Below are 25,208 nucleotides of genomic sequence, written 5' to 3'. Positions count from 1 at the left end.
ACACCAGGGGTCGGAATCTAAAAGACCTGCTCTCAGTGTAAGTGGTTACTTACACAGAGATCAAGTCTCCTAGAATCGGGTCCCATGTAAGGTTCATAGTTCTATCACTGTTTTTATGTTATAATAATACAAGTAGTATTACTATGGTATCTGTTAATTCTGAAAAAAAAAAACTGGATACCTCTGCAGGCCAATCAGAAAGGTAGTTTGCCAAAATGACACTCTCTAAGCAAAGTGCTTTTCAACAATGTCTACTACTTTAGCAAAAAAAAAAAAAAATACAAGAAACATCTCGATGGTATATGTCAAACGATGGAGTGATCAGACAGATTTAAAATTACTCCATTTGTCCAGCCAACAATATAAGCCCAATTTTGCCAATCACTTTACCTCATGTATGGCAGTAGTCCATATGCTTCTATCAGAGAATGTACCATACTAGCCTGAAAGCAAACAAAAAATAAATAGAAGTTAGGTCAATTTATGCACATTCAGGCTTCCCATGAATATCAGAAAAGGCTCAAACATTTATTTGTGTGTGTTAAACAGCCCTGAATATAACAGTTTTATGACTCTACATACAATTATAAACCCAGTGGGATAGAACAGCATAGATGTCAATTTTACTGTACAAATTGAAGGCAAACTGGTATATGAGGTTTTGTCCCCACAATTAAAAAAATACAGTGGACTGTTTTATTCTGGAAATAGTACTATGCTGAAAATGCTATCTGGCTTGAGTTATGTCAAAGTGCAATTCAGACTAGCACTTTAATGAAAAACCTATCTGCATACAAAAGTATATTTTTATTAACCAATAAACATTTACACCTCTTCCCCAGTGACCAAAACATAAATACAAAGTTTGTAGCAGTTTGAATAGATATCAATCAGGAGATCTCAGCAAGAAAAGACCTACAGTAAGTTGAGCAAAAAGATTCATTCATCACGATACTTGCTGAACCCTATACCCTCTTACTTTCCTTCCTGCCAAAAAGGAAACAATCCATTGCTTCCAGTGTGTCCAAGTCATTTTCTTCCAATTTCATCTTTCTCATCCAATGTCCTTCCATATCACTGCTGCAGTATTCATTACACTAGGGATTCCATGCCAAGAGTAGCCAGACATTCTGACAGTATACCAAAGCCTTATGCTGTTATAGGGACATTGTACATCACACGTATGCGCCCCACTCATGGCACAGGGCATAAAGGTGATGTACAGATGTACCTTCCTCAGAACTTCTTTGCCACCAGTCCAAACACCATCTTCGATCGGTCTGAATGCTCTTTCATCTGCTGTTGACCAAGCCATTTCAGGTAAGTGCCCCAATGTAGTTTTACTTCTCATCTTGCCTTTTATTTTTTGTTGTGGGGTTACATGTCATCCAGAAAGGAAAAATGCCAGTGTGAGAGACAGTTTCCCCATAAGGACGGTCACAAGCAGTGTTTATTTTGCTTGGAGGCTTCTCACAACCATATGTCATGTACTATATGACAGGCATTTCTCCCATCTGAAAAACCAACATCTTAAGTTGTTGGAGCAGCGTTCAATGGCGGAATCATTCTGGTCTGAGGGTCAGCAGTCTGCTATAAAGACGGCCGAAAAAGTTAGGTCAGATTCTACTGCTGTACTGCCTCCCCCAGACGTCTCTCTCAAGGCTGGTGAAAGCCCAGAGGATTACCTAGTTTTGTCCGGTTTTCCCTACCTCAACCACTTCAGAGGCCGGCATGGATCCAGCTTCTCACATGTCCTTGGAGGCTCTACAGACATCCATTTTGAATGTTCAGGGGGAATTGCAGCTGATTTATATCCCAAGAAACAAGGGGTGCTCTGCAAATTTTTAAGGAGGAGATTCCCACTATGTTAACTGAGTGTTGGCAGGGGTCCAAACCTCCTAAGATTTTTAGGGCGGACATCCCTTTAAAGAAGCAGAAGACAAAGCACATTTCCCCTACTCCTAAGGATCCCCAGCATGAGTGTAACAATTCTACACAGAGGTTATTTAATGATTTTATGGCTTTGAAACCCCATCAGGGAGTCCCTGTTCCTGCCCTCCCCCGGTACGCTTCTCCTCTTAACAGGCCTAGGGAACAGGACACTTCCGATGAGGACTTGGACTCTGATGAAATGAGGACTTGGACTCTGATGAAGAGTCTTTGGCCTATTCCTCCCAGATTCCCTCTCCATTTGGGTTACAGTTCTGAGGAGGAGAACTATATTAATCCACAGTCTCCTTCTAAGGAGAGCGCCTTTGGGGACAATGTCTCTCATATGATGGATTTTTTTTTTCTGCAAGTGGAACTGCACCCAGGTTTCTAATGTTCACAAAAGGTATTATGGACTCCTCCAAAATGAGTCTCCTAAGCCCTCTACTGTCCCTCCTGTTCTTGCTGCTTTGTTGGACGCATTTTCAGCAGATTCTCAGGATCCCAATTGCTAGCCCCCTGCTCCTAAAAAAAATGACAGGTTTTATAAGGTGGCTTATGACTGCAAATTTCTTTAAAATTGTCCTCTGCTGACCCTTCTGCTATTTCTGTTTCTTCTGATAAGCCTTCAAGTTTTTGCCATTTACTAAACTGCTTCCCTCTGACAGGGACAATAGAACAATTGAAATAGGTGGATACTGCTACTACTCTACCCTTTCGGGCTGTGAATTACCAGAATCTATATGACCAGGTATGTTTCAACCCTCCTAGGTCAGGCTTTTCAAGTAATTTCGGACCTTCCAGATTCTAAGGGGAAAGCTTTTGCCCTTTCTTTGTTGGGATCCTCTTCTCAAACAGCATACCATTCCATTAAATGTAGTTATGATGCAACTGATGCCTCTTCTAGAGGTGCTGCCTTTGCTTCTATGTTAAGTCGTCATTCTTGGTTTCACCTTCAGTCTTTGCCTGATATTAAGACCAAATTAATGTATGTTTCACTTAATAAAAATCTCTTTGGTTCTGCAGCTGCTGAGCTTTTTAAGTCTCTTCAGGAGAAAGGTAAGGCTATGCAGAAATTAAAGCATATTTTTGATTCCCTGTTCCCAACCTTTAGAGGAATTATCCTACCAAGTCTGCCTTTGTACGTGGATAGAGTCATCCTCCTACCAAATGTATTAGAAGTACTCCTAAGTCAACTTTGACTCCTACAGCTCAGAAGCCTCCTTTTTCAGACAAGCCAGGTTTCATCTATCTTCTTTTCTCCCTTCCAAGCCAAATTCCTCTGTCTTAGTCTTTCCCTGTCCCTTCACAATTGGTTAAGGATCACTCCGGATTCTTGGGTTCTATTCATTTGGAAATCCCCTCTTCATTTTTTTTGGGCATTCTTCAACCTCCTCAAGAACTGCTCATACCTCCTCAAGAACTGCTCATAGGTTGGTACTAGGCTATCGGCTCTAGGGCCTATACAAGCCTAGCCATAATTTCCTGTCTAACACTAATTACTTCCCTGGACCCCTTTCTAGCAGGGTGACTGACGTGATTCCCGGGGAGAATTTCCTTTCTCCCATCCAATCGTCAAGGTTCCTTTTGAAGAGGGCCAAAGAGGCACTCTGCTTAACATGTATGGGCAGTCTATTCCAGAGTCTGGGGAGTCTCTGGGTCAGGAACCTATCCCTCCAGCAAGTTTTGTTTATTGTGATGACAAGGTTAAGATCCCTGCAGCGTGTGGCTCTTAGGGATTGGGATTTCTTTAAGTGTAGCATGTCCAACAGCTCTGGGTTTGACATGGTATTGTATGTTAAGCAGAGATCGCCTCTGAGTAGACAATATGTGACAGAGTATAGCTGGAGTTTTTTAAGGTGGTCAGCGTAGGGCATCTGCTTTAGGCCTGTGATTCTTTTAGTGAGGTATTTCTGTGGCCTTTCCAGTTGTTGCAGATGTCTTGAGAGATACATACCAAACAGGGAGTTGTACTCTAAAATGGGTCTAATGAGGGATGAGTATAGTGGGACAATGACCTCCTTTTTTCTGGATGAAAAGCCCTTGGTGATGAGGTGTGCCACATAGAAGGATTTCCTGACTGTTGTGGCGATGTGGTTATCAAAGGTGAGAACACTGTCCACTTGTGTCCCTAAGTCTCTTATCACACCTTTGGTGTTTAGTGTACTGCCACCTATGTGGTAATTCACGGGTACATGTTTTTTTCCCCAAAGGGGATAACTATACATTTCTTGGCATTGAGCTCGAGCCCATGGCTCTGGCACCAAGCATCTGTTTCGATAAGGCCCTTTTGTAGAGTACCCACATCATTTGGGGATTCAATAATGTATCCCAGTTTGCAGTCATCTGCGAACTTAGTCAGCCAGAGTCCCTTAGTGTTGGCCTGTACTTCAGAGAAGTAGATGCCAAACAAGAGCGGTCCCAGGACTGAACCCTAAGGTACTCCACTTGTCACTTGTCTGGAGCTGGATTTGGAGTCAGTTAATTTTACAGTGTGGGTTCTGCCAGTAAGCCAGTTGGCAACCCATTGAGTGACGTAAGGATTAATGCCCAGCTTAGTAAGTCTATCTATGATTCCAGAGTGGGGGATGGTGTCAAAGGCCTTGGCGAGGTCCAGATAGGCTGTGTGGACCACCTTACCCTCGGCCACGGCTCTGGAGACTGATTCGAAGAAGTCAATCAGGTTCAGGAGACAGGATCGGCCCTTCACGAACCCAAACTGGGTGGGGTCCAGTGTTTGAAGGTTGTCAATGTCTTTGTTTATAAGTTCCATGATAATACATTCCATGGCCTTGCAGATCAAGCTCGTCAGACTAATAGGGCGGTAGTTCCCAGGATCCAAGGTGGATCCCCCCTTGTGGAGTGGGATAACTGTAGCTGTGTGTCACTCAGTGGGCATGAAGCCTGAGGTGAGGCTATGATTAAACATGACACGTAGGTGAGGTGCCAGTTCATTTTGTAGTTCATGTAGTACACAGCCTGGGATGTCATCCGGTCCCACGGATGCTGTATTCTTAGCTTTGGAGAGTGAGTTTTCAACCTGTGTGGCCATTATTACCGGAATTTGGCAATCTTCCAGTACTGAGATGGGCCATTTAGGGGGTGAGAGGGGGGGGGTGAAGTTGGCACTGAATTGATCTGCCAGGATATTGGCAATATCCTTGGGATCAGTATATTTAATGCCATTCTGTTGTAGCTCAGAGCAGATCTGAGCATTGCCAATTAAATTCTATGCCTTGTGGTTGTCTTTGGAATCTTTGGCAATTTTATTTTCGTAGCTAGCTTTGAAGGATTTTATGAGGGATCTCAGCTTCTTATGGAGACTGGTAAGGGAGTTTTTTGCATCCTGGGATTTTCCTCTTTTCTGCAACAGTTTCTTCCTTTTGTTGTAAAGTTTGTTTATGGCAGGGGACCACCAGACTGACTTCCTTTTTTTTGAGGAGAGCATCTTGGTTCTATTTGGGATGGCATGATTCATGCAGGAGTGGATGTGCTCATACAGTGCCTTAGTGTAGGATTCAGCAGTCGAACTTTCAGTTCCCGTCTGCATGGGTGTCATGACGTTTGACACTTCTGACTTGAGTAGCATGAAGTTGGCTTTGGAGAAGTTTTTTATGGAGGTTTCCTTACTGGGGGTGGGGGTGGGATGTGGATGTTACGGGTGATTAGCTTATGGTCAAACCTGACCAACAAGGGGGTGACCGTAGGTGTGGAGCACTGATTTCCCATGTTGGTAATGACCAGGTCTAGGATATTGGAGCCCCTGGTGGGACTATGGATTAGTTGATCCAGGGCGTTGGAATTTATGAATTCCAAGAACCGTTGGGCAAAGGTGTTGGTACACGAGTAGTTTTCCCAGTTAATGGCAGGGTAGTTGAAATCACCCAGTATCAGGGTGTTTGGTTATATCTTAATATTTTCCAGTATGTTTAGAAAGGTGTAGTGAGAATCTTGGGGCATGGTGGTGGATCTGTAGTAAGCTACAATTTGGATTAAAGTCTTGCCTAGTGTTAGTTGTACCTTGAGAATTTCAGATGCATTGTGTTGGGCAACTAGCCTGGTGATGTGAATATCCTTGGTGAATATGGACACTCCTCCACCTTTAGTGTTTCAGTCCCAGTTTGGTGGCCGAAAAGTGTGGTAAGAGTTGTAGCCTGGTATTGCAGGGGTGCTCTCTGGAGCCTTGAACCAGGTCTCAGTTACTGCACAGATATCGATGTTGTCCATTTTTAGGAGTGCCTCGAGAGAATGCATTTTGAGGTTTAGACTTCTAGCATTGAGTAGCATTACCTTCAGAATTTGCATGCTTGTATCTGTAACAGTAGTGGTTTTGTCCTTTGAACGTTGCCTAAAAAAGGCACTATAGGGGTGGCAAGAGCCTTAGCCAGTAACCTGAATCCCAGGTGTGACAGGTGCAGACCATCTCTGGCAAAGCATCATGGTCTGTCAAGCATGTCGTCCCAGGCAGAGAGATACTGGATCCCCTTTGAATGACATCAGAAGCTTAGCCAATTAAGTCAATCATTTTGTCCTTATATTATAGTATCATTCTGGGTGAAGGCAGGATGTTACTCAGGGCTGGGGTCATACCTGCCTGGGCCACATGATCCGAGAGCTCTTCCATGTCTCTTTTCATGTAGTCCAGGGAGGTACGTCTCAAGTCATTCACTCCAACATGGACAATGACAGACTCATATTTGTACTTATTGTGGAGTGACTTGAGTGCATGCGTTATGTGGCGGATCCTGGCACCAGACAGGCAGCTGACTGCCATTTTCTCCTTGTTCAGTCTGGTGAGTGGGACATCAGTGTTCCTGACTATAGAGTCACCTATGACTAAAGTGTTCGGTACATTGTCTTGCCTTAGGGGCTGTTGCTGGGTGGCACACTGGTGTTGCGAGCTATGTGACACTTCGGTTGTGATTGGTGTTTGTTTGCGTTTCAGCTTCGGAGGTTCTTGTTGCTTGGGCAGGTTACAGTTAAGGGCCTCCGCATATGTGGATTTAATGTTGCTATGTGTGGGTGTTGGTGGTGTAGGTTTAGAAGGACTATGTGTTGCTTGAGGTGTAGTGCGGGTGTTCATCTTCTCCTCTATATGTCTAGTAAAATCTTGGACCCTTTTCTCCAGCGGTTCTTCAGAGCCTTTTGCCTCAAGGCATCATCCAAGAAGTTCGTTTCTCAAAAGGGGGAAGGGATTTTATTCTAGAATGTTTTTGGTTCCCAGGAAAGAAAGCACCTGGAGACCCATTCTGGGTCTTTCCCAGGTCAACACATTTTTAAAGGTTCCCTCCTTTCAAATGCTATTCCTTAATTTACTCTTCTTCTACCTCATGCTTTCCTGCTTCCGGATCTTAAGGATGTCTATCTCCATATTCCTATTCATCCCATTTCAAGAAATGTTTACGATTTTCTTTCTTCCTTGCATTTTCAGTTCTCTGCTTTGCCCTTTGGCCTCTATACTGCCTCAAGGTTCTTCAAATACCTTGCTCCTGTGATTGCTTTTTGTAGGATGAGGGAAATACAGATCTTTCCTTATCTGGGAGACCTGTGCATTCAGACTTACTCACCAGAGACCTTGCTTCAGTACCTTCACTATGCTATTTGCCTCTTGCACAGCTTAAGGTTTACAGTAAATTTTGAAAATGCTTCCCGATTTCTCCTCAGGATCATGATTTTCTCAGATGCAAGCTCCGGATCATTCCTATGCTGGCATCCCTGCCTCCTCCCAAGGTTTTAACTCTGATTGCATTTTTTCAGTCCCTTTTTCCCCTGGTCTCAACTACAGCCAGGGAGTTTCTAAGGACTCTGGGGTTCATGGCTCCCACTATTCATATTCTTCCTCTAGCCAGGCTTCATATGAGAAAGCTACAGTGGCTCCTACAGTCAGTCTGGCTTCAACAGTCCCATCCTTTGGACTTTCTGATTACTTTTCTTCCATGCCTCAAGCTAGAGCTTCAGTGGTGGATTCATTAACTCTCTCTCAACCCAGGGCTTCCTTTTCAGACTCAAGGTACCTCTCAGACATGGAGTGAGGAGCTTCTTTTGGCTATCTAAATGTTCAGGGCCTTTGGTCCCTTCATCAGAGGAAGAACCATATCAACATCAGAGAGATGTGGGCTCTTTTCTCTTCACGCTTTCCATTCTCTATTTCTTCCAGAGCCCCTCAAAGTCATTAGACAATACCACAGAGATGTGGTACATCAACAAACAAGCAAGGGGGGGCACTGTCTTTCCTCTACTGCAGACTAGCTGTTCAGGTTTGTAATCTGGCTGTCCAGTATCAGGTAACTCTTCAGACGGTCTATATTCCTTCAAAACATTGTGGCAGACTCTCTGAGCAGGTCCATAACACAGACTCACAAATGGATGCTTCACAGAGATGTGTTTCAGGACATTGTCTGCTCGGGGGGGGGGGGCAAAAGGATTTACCTGAGGAGTACCCCACTGGTGGACAATTTCCCCTATTTTGCACCAGAGTCCCATGTCCTCTGGCTTGGAAGGTGGACACCTTCTCTTTCTTGATAAGGGATGTTTCTCTATGCCTTCCCTCCCCTTCCTCCAGTTCCGAGGGTCCTGTTTAAGATAGAACTGGACTCTCCCAAAATCTTATTAGTGACTCCCTTCTGGCCCAGACAGCATTTGTTCCCTCCTCTTCTGCAGTTACCCAAGGGCAATCAAATCACCACAAGTTATCTCACAGTGTGGACCTACCCACACAATACAAACTGTCTCTCATCCATCCTCACTTGTTCACTCTTCAACTAACATTGTCAGTGATAGGGTTTTGATCCCTTTTAGGCACCTTTTTTCTGAAGAGGATGTGCTTCAGGTTCTGCAAGAAGCCAGGAAACCCACTACCAGGAAATCTTATTTCTCCAAATGGAAGAGATTTTCTGTTTGGTATAACCTAGATCCACTTTCTGCAGAAGTTCCTTTGGTTCTCTTATTTTTGTGAATTGCTCAATGCTGGGTTGGCATATTCTTCAGTCAAAGCCCACCTTCCTGCGATTTCTGCCTGTTTGCCTCTGAATACTCTGGCTTCCAGATTTGAGATCAAACAATGTATTAAAGGCATCCTTCATATTAGGCCTCCCAGGAAGCCTATTCCTACTTTCTGGGACTTTTGTTCTTGAAAAATCAACTCAGGCTCCTTTTCAGCCTGCAGCATCTGCCTCCTTTCAGCAATGTACATGGAAGACTGTTCTTTGGGCTCTTACTTCAGCTATAAGGATGCAGGAGCTTCAGGACTTCATGGCTGTAGCCCCTTTTTTGTTTTTTTTTCATAGGGATAGGGTGTCTCTTTATGCTAATCCTTTTATGCATAAGGTGGTTAATGAGTTGCCTCTTAATCAGCCTATTCATTTGCCCACTTTTTTCCTTTCTCTGCAGTTTGCTACTGAGAAGATTCTTCACACTTTGGATTTGTACAGATAACTCTCATATTATTTGGATAAAACTAAAGCTATTCATAAATTACACCAATGCTTTGTCTCTTTTCATCCTGGGACTTCAGGTTTGGCTGTTTCTACGCAAATTATTTTGTCCTGGATATCGAAGGCCATTTCTTTTTGTTATTCTTCATGGGAAAAGGCTTTCTTCTTCTATTAACACTCATTCTACCAGAGATGTGGATTCTTCCAGTGCTTTTTTCAAAGGATTCCATCCCTAAGGCAGCTACTTGGATTTATGTGCATACTTTTACCAAACATTAAAAGTTGGATATATGTTTTCCAGGGCTACAGCCAAATTTGCCAGTGTTATCATGAATGGCTTTCGTGAGGGCTCTGTTGGACCTTCCTCCTCCCAAGTTTAAGAGGAAGCTTTTATACTCTCCCTAGTGTAATGAATACTGCAACACTGTAAAATCTTACCATAACAACAGATGTCCTTCCCTTCACTGTTGCAGCATTCACTCTCTCCCTCCTCCCCCTTTTCTTTTTCTTTCTAGATGCACGTTCCTTTTTTACTCCTTGGGCTGTTCCCCCTGGGGCTTTTCGGTTCTGAGGAAGGTACATCCCTTTTTTACTCCCTGGGCTGTTCCTCCTGGGGCTTTTCAGTTCTGAGGAAGGTACAGCCCTACTTCACCTTTATGCCCTACGCTGTCAGTGGGGAGCATACATGTTACATATGATGTCCCTATTACAACATAAGGCTTTGTTATACTGGCCAGAGGTCAGGTCAACCTTGGCAGAGATTCCCTATGAATACTGCAACAGTGAAGGAAAGGACATCTACTGTTACAGTAAGATTTTACACAACTGTACTTTCCCATATGATAGCATTACATAAACGTGTATATAAGCCACGTGTTTGGTAAAAGAAAAAAAAAACTTAAGGAAATCAGGACAATGGGAAAAATGTGACAAATAACACTTCAATGTAAAACTGCAAAATAATGTAAAACAGGTAGATTACACATTACAACAGAAATAACAGCGAGACCGCAAGACAGAATTAAATTTAGCCAAATACAACACAGCACTATCCACGTTCAGTGGGACAGCAGATGCAGAATAAAGCTATGACAGACAGGAGTAGGAATGTAAAAGGAAGCTGTCTGGAAACCCATGGAACTGGATGTCAACACAATTTTCACAAAAGCCACATTACTTCACAACTGTTGACAAAAAAGTTAACAGAATAAAATGTCAGAAAAAAAAACTGTGCTCTTATGCAGCAAAATGTGCAGCAAAATTTTAAAAAAGAAGAAACACCCTTGCTGTACTTTTGTATACAGATATACACACACATTTTACTATTTATAAAACTTCTAACAGTATTATAAAAAGAAAAAGTGTTGCAAAAAGGACCACTACACAAACATGAAAATGCATTTCACTTGAAGAGTGAAAACATGTGTATGTGTATATTCCTAGCCAGCTTCGCTCCACTCCCAACCCCAATTCCACAGCAACCCCCGAGCATTAATGACATACTCTTCATTCTTCTCCTGTTCTCCTACCCACCACACACCCTTAAACTCTTACTCTATCAACACATGACTAACTCATACTATCTGCTTTTAACCTCACTCTTACCTGTACCAAACTCCCTTGCTTTGGTTATAGCAGTCAACACTGACTGCTCATACCCATCTGCATCAACTTGATCTCATACCTGTAAACTCATTCCTGTAACAAATCCCCACTGTGCTGCTACCCATCACACAAAAGTAGCAACTACCAGCTTATATTCTTATCCTCTTCACATACTTTCTCCTTCTAACCAAATCTGCTCATTCCTATAGTCACCATCCCATTATTCTAACCCAAGCATCCTTTACCATCACTAGCTAGTCCAGCTCAGTAACACTTGGCTACACGCTTATAATTAACCAATCTCCTCATATACATTATACCCAATCAAAAGTTAGCTCCATCTCCTCTTCCAATCATCTCACATACCACTCTACTTTCAACTATATTTGTACCAATCAATACTCTCGCTTCTCCCTGTCCGACTTCTCTTTCATATGTCCACTCACTCCCTTTATATACAGTCTCATTCTAAACACATTCTCCCCTGTAAATATACAGCACCTACACACTCTTCTCTTTGTACCTCTTACTCTCTCCTCCCCACTAATGTACCTCTTACTCTCTCCTCCCCACTAATCCCTTTAAAATAGTTTTCAACTTTCTTACCAAACTTGCACTCACATCTCCAACTTGCAGCTTTTTCCAATTTCCAAGTAACACCCACCCCATATATTTCACCCTTCAGCTACCCAGCATACCCCCTAACTTTCTCCAATCTGCACCCATCCACCATAACTGTCCAACACATCATCTCCCCCCACACCTGACCTAAACCTAACAAAATGTTTCCCTGGCAACTTCTTATCCTAGCCCTTCTCTTTCGTTAATGACACACCTATTATGCCTGCTTGATGACATACACTGTACCATACTCTATTCAACTATACATTACGAAAGGTCACTTTACAGCTTTCTTAAAATACAATTGGTCTAAACTTTGCTGGCCAAAACACTCACTCTGCTCTACCTTTGACTAATTATAACATGTTTACATGCTGACTATTCATTTGTATCATGTCAATCATTTTGTTTAGTCACTATTGTAAGTTCAAGCATTGCTTCCCAATATTGAAGGCTCAAACAATTCATTACATTATGCATGAATCTTTCTCTTGCTGTCTCTCTCTCTCTCTGTATGTTATGGAGCTTTTCTCTGCAAGACTGCTAAAAAGTCTTTTCCCAACCAGCTGGAATTCCTGGTCAAGAAAAGCAATAAATAAGAGAAATAGGTTTTCAAAGGAAAAGGTATTTGGCATATACAGGTACTATTCATTCTCTGATTATTTAAGGCCATTACATAGGGCACAAAGTTAATTCTTAGTTATAAATTTTGCTTTTAGAAATCTCAAAAAATATATAGACTAGTTTGCTAAAATCAACATCACAGACTGATTAGAAGGATACAGATTGCATGTTATTCCATACAGACAAATAACACACACCATAATTAAGCAGCATACAAATAATGGCACTTCAAGTTACTTTGAATACTGGCTAATTATTGCTGAACAAAGCTCATTGGCTGTTTTTAAAAGTTTTACTTACTGACAACAGACACCTGAAAAAGATATAGGCAGGGTTGGTGTAATGGTACTGACAACAAACACCTGAAAAAAGATATGGGCAGGGTTGGTTTAATGGTTAAGGTCTTCACCTCACAGACACAAGATACAGGATACAGGATTTGATTCTGCCCTCTGGTAACGACCTAGTCACTGGTTAGACCTGCAATTATCCAGATACTGATTGCCTAATATTTTCCTATGAAACTATGACGAGCAAAATGGTTGAAACAAAACGTAAAGCCATGGTACTATTTAATCCCAATCTTCAACTACAGTACAGTGTTACTGTTTTCAGTTAACAAGTGCACTGGCGATACAGGCAGTGGTCACTTCCTGGCAGGAACCCAGGTAGATAGTGTCCTACTTCCAACTGCAATTGGTGAACTGTTTTGTTTTACTCCACAAATGGTCAACATGACCTCAGGCACATTAGATTCTGTAAACCTGTATTTTTTATGAATCACTTGCAGGGTAGTCTGACAACACACATGCAGAGATTGAAACCGATATCAAATTGCAGCCAGATACAAAAATGGAAGTAAGTTACATGGTTGGGTGTGAAACATCTCCAAACATGCATCTTCTCTATGTGCTAATCTTCTCTATGTGCTAATCTTCTCTATGTGCTAATCTTCTCTATGTGCTAATGTGATTTGATAAGTGCTTCCACAGCCTGTCTGGACACTGAGATTAAGGACACAGCAAAAGTGTTTGGACATACTACAGAACACACACTAGTGAGAACATGAGATATTAGCATGGAAAGGTAGCACTACAGTTTCCTTGCTTTTACAAATGGGGAATCAATTGCATGTTGATCAGACTTTGAGAAGTCTACTTCTATGTTCTGACTGGTTGATAGTCTGTGTGACACACACCCAACATCAGCCGGCTCAGAGATGGCCAGCAGAATTTTTTTTGTTTATGGAACACAGTTGTGATTTCATAAAGGCAGGACAAGTGGCAATTTTCTATGCAAAAACATCCGCACAAATCAGGACACGTGAGACCCTTGCATAACAGTAATTATAATGTACTGCTCCATAAAGTGCAGTGCCCTTACTTGTACCCCTCAACTTCAGTGCTGAAGAATTCTGGACAAAGACAATAATGGGGGGGGGGGGGGGTTACTCTAGTTCACCTAAAAAGTTAGAGTAGGCTTAGCATCAACATGCACTTTCTGGACAATCAGAAGACAAATTTCTAATGTCTGGCATTACTGACTGCAATCATAGGAAGTTACCAGGCTAATAGCCCTAGGGCCCTTACAAGCCCAGCCAAGTTCTACCCTTATTTCCATAATCAGCACCTAATGCCCATGTCTAAGAGGGACACAGGTGGAACCCCCCAGGTTGAACTTACGGTTACCCATCCGATCGTCTAGACTGCGTTTGAAGAGGGTCAATAAGGTGCTCTGTCTGACATGAAGTGGGAGTCTGTTCCAAAGGTGTGGTAACCTCTGGTAGACAAAGCTGTCCCTCCGGCAGGTTTTATTAAATGTCACATGCCAGGTTAAGGTATGTAAAGAGAATAACCTGTGTACCATTTGACTTGCAGATGTGCAGCATTTCCAATAAAGCAGGGTCAGAGACTGCCTTATATGCAAGCCAGAGATCACCTCTGAGTAGTCTGTATGAAACGGAATAAAGTGACAGTGATTTCAGACAATCCACATAGGACAGATGATGAAGACCTTGAATTTTCCTTGTGAGGAACCTTTGTGGTTTCTCCAATTGCTGCAGGTACTTGGAAAGGTACATACCAAAAGGGGCACTGTACTCAATTATTGGCCTGATACAGGAAGAGTACAGGGAGGTTATATTTTTCTGAAGGCAATGCCCTTACTGGTTAGATGAGCAATACAGAATGCCCTTCTTACCACTGTGGAGACATTGTGATCAAAGTTAAGATTGCTGTCAACCTGTATGCCCAGATCTTTCACCACTGAGTGCATACTTACGGTATTATTAGTGATGTGGTAGTTAGCAGGAACATCAATCTTACCAAAAGGGATGATGATACATTTTTTACATCGAGTTTAAGGCCATGTCTTTGGCACCAATCATTTGTTTGTGTAAGACTCTCGTGTAGGATGTTGACATTATTAGGAGATTCTATTACCACTCCCAGTTTGCAGTCATCAACAAACTTTGTCAGCCACAAACCTTTAGTTTTTGCTTGTATTTCAGAGAAACAGATTCCAAACAGTAGAGGTCCTAGGAAAGATCCATGTGGAACACCACTGGTTACAGGTCTGTTGCTGGAGGTGGATTTCCCTATTTTGACTGTGTGTGTTCCATCAGTAAACCAGTTAGCAACCCATCTAACAATACAAGGCTGGCTGAGTGTCAATGATGTTCAAGTGGAGGATAGTGTCAAAAGTCTTCGCTAAGTCTAGGTAGGATGTATGCATAGATTTCCCCTCATCCAGAGCCTTGGTGACTGTCTCAAAGAAGTCAATCAGGTTTAACAGGCATGATCTCCCTTTGACAAATCCAACTGAATAGGGTCAAGTGTTTGGATATTATTCGTTCCATGGCTTTGCAGATACGGCTAGTCAGGCTAATAGGTCTATAGTTCCTGGGGTCAGTGGAAGCACCACCTCTGTGCAAGGGCATAATGGTGGCCATTTTCCATTCAGCTGGGACGAAGCTGGTGCTTAGACTATGACTGAAAAGAGTACCCACTGGTGTTGCTAATCCTTGTTGGAGTCCATGTAGGATGCAGCCTGGGTTGTTATTAGTTCCCACAGATGCTGTGTTTTTGGCCTTAGAGATGAAATTTACAATTTGCTCTTTAGAGATACAAGGCAGAGAGCAGGTGGTATGGATGACATTGGGTAGGTGGGGGATAGGGGAGTGAAGTTTTCACAGAACCTGTCGGCCAACATGTTAACTATGTCCACAGGCTCAGAATATGCACTTTACTTATAAAGTACTTATACTCTAGGCCTTTCCTTTTAGGTTATGGATGTAATTAAAGAATGCCTTATGGTTGTCCTTAGTTGAGGAAGCTCATCTGGATTCATTGTTTGCTTTGGAGAACTTCAAAAGAATTCAAAATCATCATTGATTTACTAGAAAAATCAAAAATACTGCATGAGACAGGGTAAAACAGGTGAAATCAGGGAATTCTGCATAATCAGGAAAAGTTGAGCAGTATGCTCCTACTGAAAGCAGAAAACCAACACGACGAACATTGCCCATTGCCTAATTTCACAAATCTTTTTTTTTTTTTTTTTTTTCTAATTAGAATTTTGCTGTTGCCCAGCCAGACTGGAATCTCAGCACCACTCTACCCTTTTTTAATTCAATCTACCAAATTTCTGGTCACACGACATCTCTAATGTACCTCCATGGCATAAATTCTAAATTATAGGGAATTAAGGAAGCAGTACAAGCCAAATGGGCTACAACTGAAAGTGAAAGTAACAGCTCACTAGTTGTTGTTGTTGTCTTTCGGCTTTTCAGGGTTAGGGGTCACCACAGCGGAACTCCGGTCCGCTAATGACTGGCAGTAGATTTTCACAGTGCCGAGTTGCCAGCTCGACGCCCAACCTTCAACGAAGGCACACCCATTCATGCATGTCTTTTGGAACGCCACTTGACCCGCGGGGAGGACATGCAGACTCCACACAGAAGGCACTTCCCGCACACTAGCTGAGAATCGAACGGGAGAACCTCTTGCTGTGAGGCAACAATGCTACCACTGCACACACTGAAAATAACCTTGACTCAGAATCAGTCTTTCAGCACTCCATAACATAGGATCTTTTTACCACTGACAGTAACTGACTAGACAGATACTACCAGTCCCTCTATATGAGAAAGGCTACTAGCAATACCATTTTACCACTCACACGATACATCAACAGTAGCATCCGTAAGTTCCTTAGCTCTTTCCCCACAACCAATTCCGAACGTCAAGTTACATAAGTTGGTCAAAAAGGGATGAAAGTGCAAACTAGCTGTTTAACAAAGGATTAAGGCTATGCACTATTGACAAGCTTCATACTGTAGCTAGAGCTCGGACTACAACCCAGACAATTCAAGTTCAATTAGAAGCACAGGCACTAGAAACAATGGATCCAAACATGGAAAGTAAGGTGTCTGTTGGCAGCCCACTCTAGGTGGGTGGAGTTTCTGCCAGAGATTTGACTGTAGCAGTGCCATAAGGAATTTGGCATTTAAGGGGGGATTGGAAATGATAGATACTGTGTGTAGCAGTGCACAAAATGTTGGTAACACTGCTAGTGAAGACGATAAAAACATATCCCTTCAGCATGCAGAACAGAATCAGTGACACTGCTTGCTGTTCCCCTTCAAATTACTCCCCTTTCCCAAATCACCAATGATGTGGTCCCTGCACCAAAGACAAAGATAAAATGCAGCAAAGAGAGCAGAGGAAGAGTGGCTGATGATGAGCTACAGAAAAAGCTGCCAAAAATGTTTTATTCTGTGTCCTCTTTTCAAGTCCCTTAGTCTCTGCTTGCAGACTCTTTAGGTCTAACTAGGTCATTTAACCAGACTCCGACCTGGGTTAATAAAACAAAAAGGCAATTCTGCCTCAACAGTGCATCTACCTGGCAGGCTTACTATATTAATATGACAAAATAAAAAAAAGAAATTATGTTCTTAAAATAACATTCCATCTGTGTTGTTGATCTTCATTCATTCTTGACAGTTGGGGTTTCGGTTATGTCCTCGGAACCAACTCGGCCAATATAACAAGCTCGCAGCAGACAAAAACTCTCGAGCTAAGGTTACCCATACTGCCTCTATCTTCCCTTCCCTTCAGATAGAGTTTGCCCATAAAAATAATAAAGCAGAAGCTTTCTCTGATCAACTTCCCTATCAGAGAACCAGGACTAGTTCCGAATCTCCAGGAGTCTTTGGAGGGGGGCTAAGAGGGTAGGATGTCAAGAATGAATGAAGATCGACAACACAGATGGAAATTTATGGTAAGAACATAACTTCGTTATCTGATGTTAGCAATCTTCATTCATTCATGACAGTTGGGCCAGTGTCCCTAACTACTTTATGTCCTGGGAGGCCCTATAGAAGGATATTCCTGAGTACCATCGAGCCAAAGGATGCTCTTCCCCTGGAGACCATGTCCAATTTGTAATGAGTGAAAGGTATGAGGGGTAGCCCAAGTAGCTACTGTGTAAATATCATCCATAGAGGCTATTTAATGAAAGGCTTCTGAAGTGGAAACTGATCTGGTGCACTGAGCTTTGACTTTAGCTGATTTGTAGATAAAACAAAGGTGATGCAATCGCGCAACCATTTTGACAAAGTGACTTTGGAAACTGGCTCGCCTAATCTAGGACTTGAAAAAGACATGAACACTTGATCCGATTTTTTTAAAGATTTAGTCCCAAGTAAAAATCTAATTGTCTATGCACATCCAACAAATGCAAACAATACTCCCCTTTGCTTGAAAAGTTTGGGAAGAAAAATAGCAGGTCAATCGACTGGTTAATAATTTTATCTGAGACAACTTGGGGTAGAAAAGAGAGGTTAATCCGAAGGGATACTCTCTCTCTCTCTGTGAAAATGTATGGGCGCTTTACACACAAGGCCTGTAATTCTGATATTCTCCTGGCTGAGGTGATGTCTACCAGGAATAAGGTTTGCCAAGACAAAAATTTTATATCCTAGATGGCTGCTGGCTCAAAAGGTTGACTAATCAAAGTTTGTAAGATTAATGTCCAATGCCAAGGTTCAATGAGTTAAGAGTAGTTTCGGTGAGATATCAAGGGAAAATCACTGAAGCCATTATGGAAATTTGAGATAGCTGCTAAATGCACTCTGATACTAGAAGCTTAGGCTCCTGACTGGAGCAAAGTTGACAAATATTCTAAGACTTTATGAAATCGGGGCTGAAAAGGGGTCAAGTCTTTGTTCTTGAGACCATATCACAAATCTGTTCCATTTACTATGATAAAGTTTCCTGGTGGACGGTTTATGGGAAGCCAGAAGTATCTTTTGTACTGGAAAAAGAGATTATTCTGCTGAGCAATTACTACAAGTGGAGGTACCAAGCAGTCAGCTTGAGCCTTGGTAGGTTGGGATGGAACAACCTCTGTGGAGGAGACAACAGTGCCGGAGTTGGGTCCAGAGTTCACAGGCAGTGAACTAGGTGAGGCCAAAGAAAGGGGAACCAGACTTGACGGGGCCAATAAGGTGCAATAAGAATTACTTTGCTTCTCAACCGTTGCGCTTTCTTCAACAACTGTGCTATGAGGGGAAAAGTAGGAAAAACAAAGTAGTCTCTGGGGCCAACTCTGTATCTGAGCGACCCTCGGTGACTCCCCCTGAGGGGGGATTAGGTCAAAGTAGCTGCTGCATTTGTGGTTCTTGGGAGATGCAAAAAGATAGCAGCAAGGCTGACCCCAATGACGAAAAATCTCAGTCGCTACTATGGGATTGAGAGACCACTCGTGAGGCAGGAGGATGCTTCTGCTCAGTTTGTATGCAATCACGTTGGAATTCCCAGGAATGTGCATTGCTATCAGAAAGCAGATGGACGCTATTGCCCATTGTCATACGCTCAGGGCTTCCCGACATAATGGATAGGACCTGGTTCCTCCCTGCTTGTTGATGTACCAGACGACAGACATGTTGTCTGCTTGATTAGCAATTGTCCCAGACGGAAGCACAGATTGGAATGCTTACAATGCTAGAAGCACTACCCTCAGTTCTAGGACACTGATATGCAAATTGGCCTCTAAGGGGAACCAAGTGCCTTGGACTATTTTTCCCTAAAAATGCTCCCATCCCCACCCCATCCTTGGTCACTATGGCCTTGGGTTGAGGGGGTGAAAAAGGGCAACTCCATAACTCCTGTTCTGACTTCATCCACCGATACAGATCTTGTTTGCAATGATTTGTTATGCGGATTGGGTAAGACATGGGATGCGTTAGAGACCACTGTGACGCTAGGAGTCTTTGAAGCAGCCTCATGCAGAATCTCTCTAGGGGAATTAGGGTGCTTACCGCTGCCATTGACCCTAGTAGTTGTAAGACTAAACGAGCTGGGACTAAGTCTTGAGAGAGTATAGCTTGGAGCTGGGATCTTATCCTTTGTAATCTGTGATGAGGTAGAGCGACCAGACAGGATCTTGTGTCGAATGTTGATCCAATTAATTCTAAGCTTTGAGTGGATGCAGTTTTGACTTTTTGTTTTTAGAGATGCCCAAGATCTCTGCCAGTTCTAGGGTGTAGTGTAAGGCAGTAGAGACTTGGTGAGGGTCTTAAGAAGCCAAATATCTAAATACGCAAATACCCAGAATCCTTGCGGTCTCAAGTGAGCTGTTACTATTGCCACATATTTGGTGAATACCCTGGGGTCTGTGGTGAGACCAAAGAGTAGAGACCAAAAATTGGTAATGATGGTCTCCCAGCCAGAAGCAGAGATATCTTCTGGAGCATTTGCCTATTTTTATGTGGTAATACGAATCTTGAAGATCTATTGAGCACATCCAATAGTCTTTTTCCAGAAATGGGAGGATAGACTGAACTGTGACCATCCAGAATTTTGCCTGCCTGATAAACTTGTTCAAGATACTGAGGTCCAGAATTGGCCTCCAGTCTCGTCTTTTTTGGCACTAAAGAACCTTGGGTAAAATACGGATCCTATTTGGTCAGGTAGGACTGTTTGGATGACTCTTTTCGAGCAGCTTTAGAATTGCTTGAGCTGCTTCATCCCTCTGTCTGGATGGAATGTTGGGGATTCGCCTTTGCAGCCTTGGATAAAGATCAAAGGGAATATGGTAACCCTCTGGTAATTATAGTCTGTACCCAGGAATCTGATGTTATTGAATGCCAGGCTAAGTGGTGCAGAGAGAATAGTCCACTGACTGCTTCCAGAGGCAAGTAATCAAGCCACTCTTCAGGAGCACTGATAGGGCTGCCCAGAGAAGGAAGCCCTGGAGACCTGGTTACCCGGCCCCCCTCTGCCATCTTCCTGATGAGTTCCCCCATCTACCCAGGGGAAAAACTCGACACGTGTGTCACGAAAAGGCCCCTGGGACTTCCTGAACCACATCTTTCCACTTCTCTGATTCCTGGTATAGGATCGTTGAGGAGTGGAAAATGTATGCCCACATTAGACAAGGTCTTTCAGTCCTTCTCACACTTTGTTTGGCCCAAATGTTTGACACATTAGCAGAGAAGCATAAACGGAAGCAGTGATGAAGGAAGACTTGAAGGGGTCCGCGAAGTCGCACAAGAGCATCCGGGTGTGATGTCTCATGACAAAGCCTGCACCTGATGCTCTGGCCACCCCTTCGGATGCATGTGCAATCAACCGCATGGACAACTTACAGATGGATTCTAGGATGGCAAGCTGGGAGGCAACCTTGTCGCGTACCTCATCAGACAATGCTTCCGCTAAGGTTCTTGAGAGTTCCGTGATCAGGTCCCTTTGAAGACAGGTAAAATTTGCCAAATAATTCAATGACTGTACGGCAAAGGTCGTTGAAGCATAAACCCACTTCCCTAATATGTCCAACGTCCAAGACTCTCAGTTTGGAGGATGGACAGTAGGACTCTCCTCTGCGAGTTCCTTCCTCATGGCTGCTGCCACCACTATAGCATCTACTGCCAAACCCTTGGACCAGTGGGGTTGATGGGGAGTATTTTATCAGGTCCCCTGGGGATTGGCTCAATGGTGTCAGGGGCCTTCCAAGCACGCTGCATGATGAGCTTGACTAACAACTGCAGGCGGGGTCACTCAGGACGTAGAGAGTCGGGCACGGAAAGCCTGCAAGAAGACAGATTCCTCAGAGGAAGGGTTGGTGGACTTCCAGTCACCCCTTTGTTTTAAGATCTCTAGTATGTCTCCAAGGGAGACATCTTCAGGGGGGAGATCATGAGGACCCTGCCCCTTCATCATAACCCCCATCTTCGGTGAGAGATTTTTCTAGTGAATCAACGTGCTTCCTCTTGCACAATCTCTTATGGGGTGGCTCATCAGGGGGGAGGGTCTGAACAGGACTCCTAAGAGAGGATACCCTGCGGTAGGGTATCTTGCTGCTCTCATGCTCATTGCCCCAGTGTAGTAGACTGGGGCAGCTGCGAGCCAGAAGACACATATATAGGACATTCGGGCACAGAAGGTGCCAACTGTGAGCCTGTTGAGGCAAGCGCTCTCTCCATAATCTGGAAGGCAGGCCCGCCTGAAGAGGGGATGGAAGCCCAGAACAAAGAAAGACAACCTCGGAACTGGGATCACACCCCGCTCCAACGAGCCCACCACCAGAGGTGGTCATACCTCTCAACTGTACAGATTTTTGCCTCATATATTTGGTCCGTTTTTCATAAAATTGTGGTTTTCTAGCAAACTAGTGGAAAATCACCAAGACCTTTCTAAGTTTGTAAGAGCAATATTTAAATATTGTCCCAATTTTTGAGCCTTTGTCCCACTTTTATTTATGGTTTTGTCCATATTTCTTGCTCTAAGAGGTTGAGAAGTACGGAAGGAGCCACAAGAGGACTCTAAGCTGTCAAAGCAACTGGAACTTAGACTGCGCTGTGGAAAAAAAAATCAGTGCCGTACTATGGATCCTGGTGCCGGCAGCAAAGTCACGATCCCATGGGTAGGTCGGCTCTGACTGAGCAGAGGTCCAGAGTAGGCTCCGGAACCATGGTGAGATCCACCAATGATACTGAAGAAGCTGGCACCATAAGGGCCATCGGCATCAAAGGCTCCAAATCATGTGGGGAGGTTGAAGGAGGAAGATAAGTTGCAGTCTGTGGAGAAAAGACCTCGGCTCTGAGTGGGAGGGAGGTCCTAGATGGGGTTGGAATACCTCTGGCTGCTAAAAGCTGATCCACAAGTCTCACTACATCAAGCTCCAAAAGGCTCCTGGTGGAACGAAAGGACATCACCAATGCAGATTCTGGTCAGTCAATAAAGGGGTCAACGGATGGGGAATAACGAATCCTGGCTAGGGTTTCGACCTTCGTCACCATGGTCAAATTACCAGAAGGTTGTGATGGAGGGGAAGTGACCAATTTCAATAGGGAAGCTAGTGTTGGTGCCGAGAAGGTCTCCGGTACCGTGAAAGAGGTTGGTACTGTAGTGACTGTAGTCAGCTCCGTAGTCAAGGACAGCACTGTGGAGGGGGTCTTAGGCTTTGGTGCCGAGACAGATGTTGCCAATTTTGGTTACGTCTTTGGTTTAGCATGAACCTGGCCTTTAGAAATTTTTGGTTCCTGTGAATGAGGTGACACTGGGACTGAATGGCTCCTCTTCTCAGTTTCTTTCTTAGGAGATTTTGACACCTCCACCTCAGACAAAGTCTCTGAAAAAGGGGTTTTTAATAAACCCTTTAAGATTAACTTTATTCCTACGTTCTGCTAGGGTACAGGCACTAAAGCCCTTACAGAACTTGCACAGAGGTTGGACCTGTAGATCTGGCACTCCTAAACAATAGCTTCCTGTTTTTTCTGACAGGAGTTAATCTTTGCTCTAAAAAAGATGATGATGGAACAACGTCAACATTAGTAACGGCACTAGTAACAATGTTGTAGCTAACAGAAGTGATAGTATGTACAGAAGTGGATGTGTGTACAGGAGAATGCGTCTGCTGAATGAGTAACATATTCCTACTTGGTGGTTGAGACACTAACCGGATGGACAATGGGAGAAGTATAAACAGCATTCAGAACTAAAATAGGGTCCTTGATCCATCTAGTAAAAACACCTTCATTAGGGTAACTGTTACCACCAGGGTGGGAAACATTCCTCCCCCCAAAAAAGGATTCCTTATTTCAATAAAGAGACTCCCTAATGGAATTCCTCTGAGACGTAGAAAGGCTATCCCTCTCAAGTGAATTGAAGTGGTGGAACTGTGTATTCCTAATACAATCATTACGACCCCTACTATTAAATCTGTCAGTAGCATTAAATCTAGTATACTGGTTGGGGACCACTCCCCTTCTGTCCGTATACGATACATTGTCAAAATTGGGGTTAAGAACACAACGAAAGTTAAGTCCCTCAGAATAATCTAAATAAAAAGAGGATCTGATAGCGTAAGCATTACCAGCTTGATATTGTAGTTGATCCCGCAAAGTTTATTTCTTTTCCTGTTTAAAAGGGTGGCAGTGTACCTAGTTATCTTAGGGACTAATGAGTCATATTAAAGGTTTGTGAATATAAAATTCAGGGTGACTACAAATACTGTCATTAAGTGTAGCAATATCCTTCCCAATCCCCTGTAACTGTACCTTATTATCATTGATAATGACGTTAAGGGCATTCAAACCTGCCTCATCGTAAACTTTTCTTAATTCCGAGTGTAAAGCAGAATTTTTCTTCGTCCTGTTGGGAAAATTGTTGATATGTAAACTTTTTGGAACGATACCTAACTGAAGACATGTTTCTAAAAATTGGATGTCAAGTTCTAACACTTTAAAAGACATAAACTTTCTTTCAAGTTTCATAATAAGGGGTTTACAGTCAAACACTACATTATTTCTAGAATTAGAAGCCATGATCACATTATGGTTGTTTAATTCTACATCGTCCAACAAAAATGGGTAACCCCTAGTGTTGTCTCAAAAGATTCATTAGTTCAAAATTAAAATAGGAACTGCATGGCTGACTACCAGGACAGGAAGGCTGAAAATGACTAAGATCATGAGCAGGGTTAGCTGTTAAAAAAAACATTTGGTAAACACCCTGGTTCACAACCATTACCATTAATAATGCCCCTAAAATCATTCCCATAAGTTGGTTGAATAGCATGGCCCTGTTGAAAGACATTACATCTATTAAATGAATTATGTACAATTTGACTGTTGTAGTCAATATTTCCCCTAAAATGTCTCTGTGGTAACATGTTTCCACTGTTGACAGCTGAGTGCATGCAATTAAGTCTACCATTTGTGCAAGCACTTCTAGCTATGTATGTAGGCTGATGCACTTCATTTCCAAGACAATCACTTGAAAGAACTCCTCCTTCACCATTTAAAGCATTTAAGGACTGCAAACCTCTGCCCTCCATTGCCGGTAAAGAACCCGACTCATCAGTTAGCAACAAACATTGCCTTGGTTGTGAAAAGCCACTTCCAGACACTTCCATTCGTCCAGAAGTCAAACAGATGTCTCCATAAGCCATAAAATACTTTTCTCTCCTGGGAACATGCTGTATCGATGGAGTAATGCTGCTCCTGGGCTCCCTGGCATCCATGGCAGCGAAAGCCAATGGTTGATTAACCTCCCGACTAGAGGCAAAATCAACTAAGTCACCAGCCCCCTTAGAATGCAAACCGCTGGGTACACCAATATCACAGTCAAATCCTTTATCTTCCCTTCCGATATCATTGCCATCTGCAATAACCTTACTCGACATAGGAGACTCATTGGGTATACTACTAGCACAGTCTACTTCTCCATCTACTCTTCCGTTAACAATGCCAGTTGCAACAAACCTCCCAATCCTGGGAGATGCACTAAATGACTGATCTATACTTTTTTCCAATTCCCTGACGACAGCAGCAACAGTTAACTTGGCAGCCGTTAAAACAGCTAACGGATCGTTAACCTCCCGACTGGAGGAAACACTGACAGCTCCACCAGCAATGCGACCATTAGGTTCAATACAACCGTTGAAAAAACAGTTACTATCTCTATCACAAACCTCACTAGTCTGTCTCACCAC

At 43.1% G+C, this 25,208-nt stretch overlaps 1 protein-coding gene across 1 annotated transcript in view; it reads right to left on the bottom strand.

The window, feature by feature from the left end:
• The window catches only part of HDAC8 (histone deacetylase 8), a gene marked incomplete in the record, with an annotated part of 1,681,410 nt that overhangs the window by 1,534,093 nt on the left and 122,109 nt on the right, over nucleotides 1–25,208 (bottom strand). The window contains 1 exon segment of the mRNA XM_044057032.1: nucleotides 391–443. Within this exon segment, the coding sequence (XP_043912967.1) occupies nucleotides 391–443 (53 nt within the window).

The sequence above is a fragment of the Protopterus annectens genome, chromosome 15.part0 (genome assembly GCF_019279795.1).
Source record: "Protopterus annectens isolate FY-2018-M chromosome 15.part0, PAN1.0, whole genome shotgun sequence".
Taxonomy (NCBI): domain Eukaryota; kingdom Metazoa; phylum Chordata; order Ceratodontiformes; family Protopteridae; genus Protopterus; species Protopterus annectens.
The sequence above is the reverse complement of the archived record's forward strand: the minus strand, read 5'-3'. Positions and strand labels throughout refer to the sequence as shown.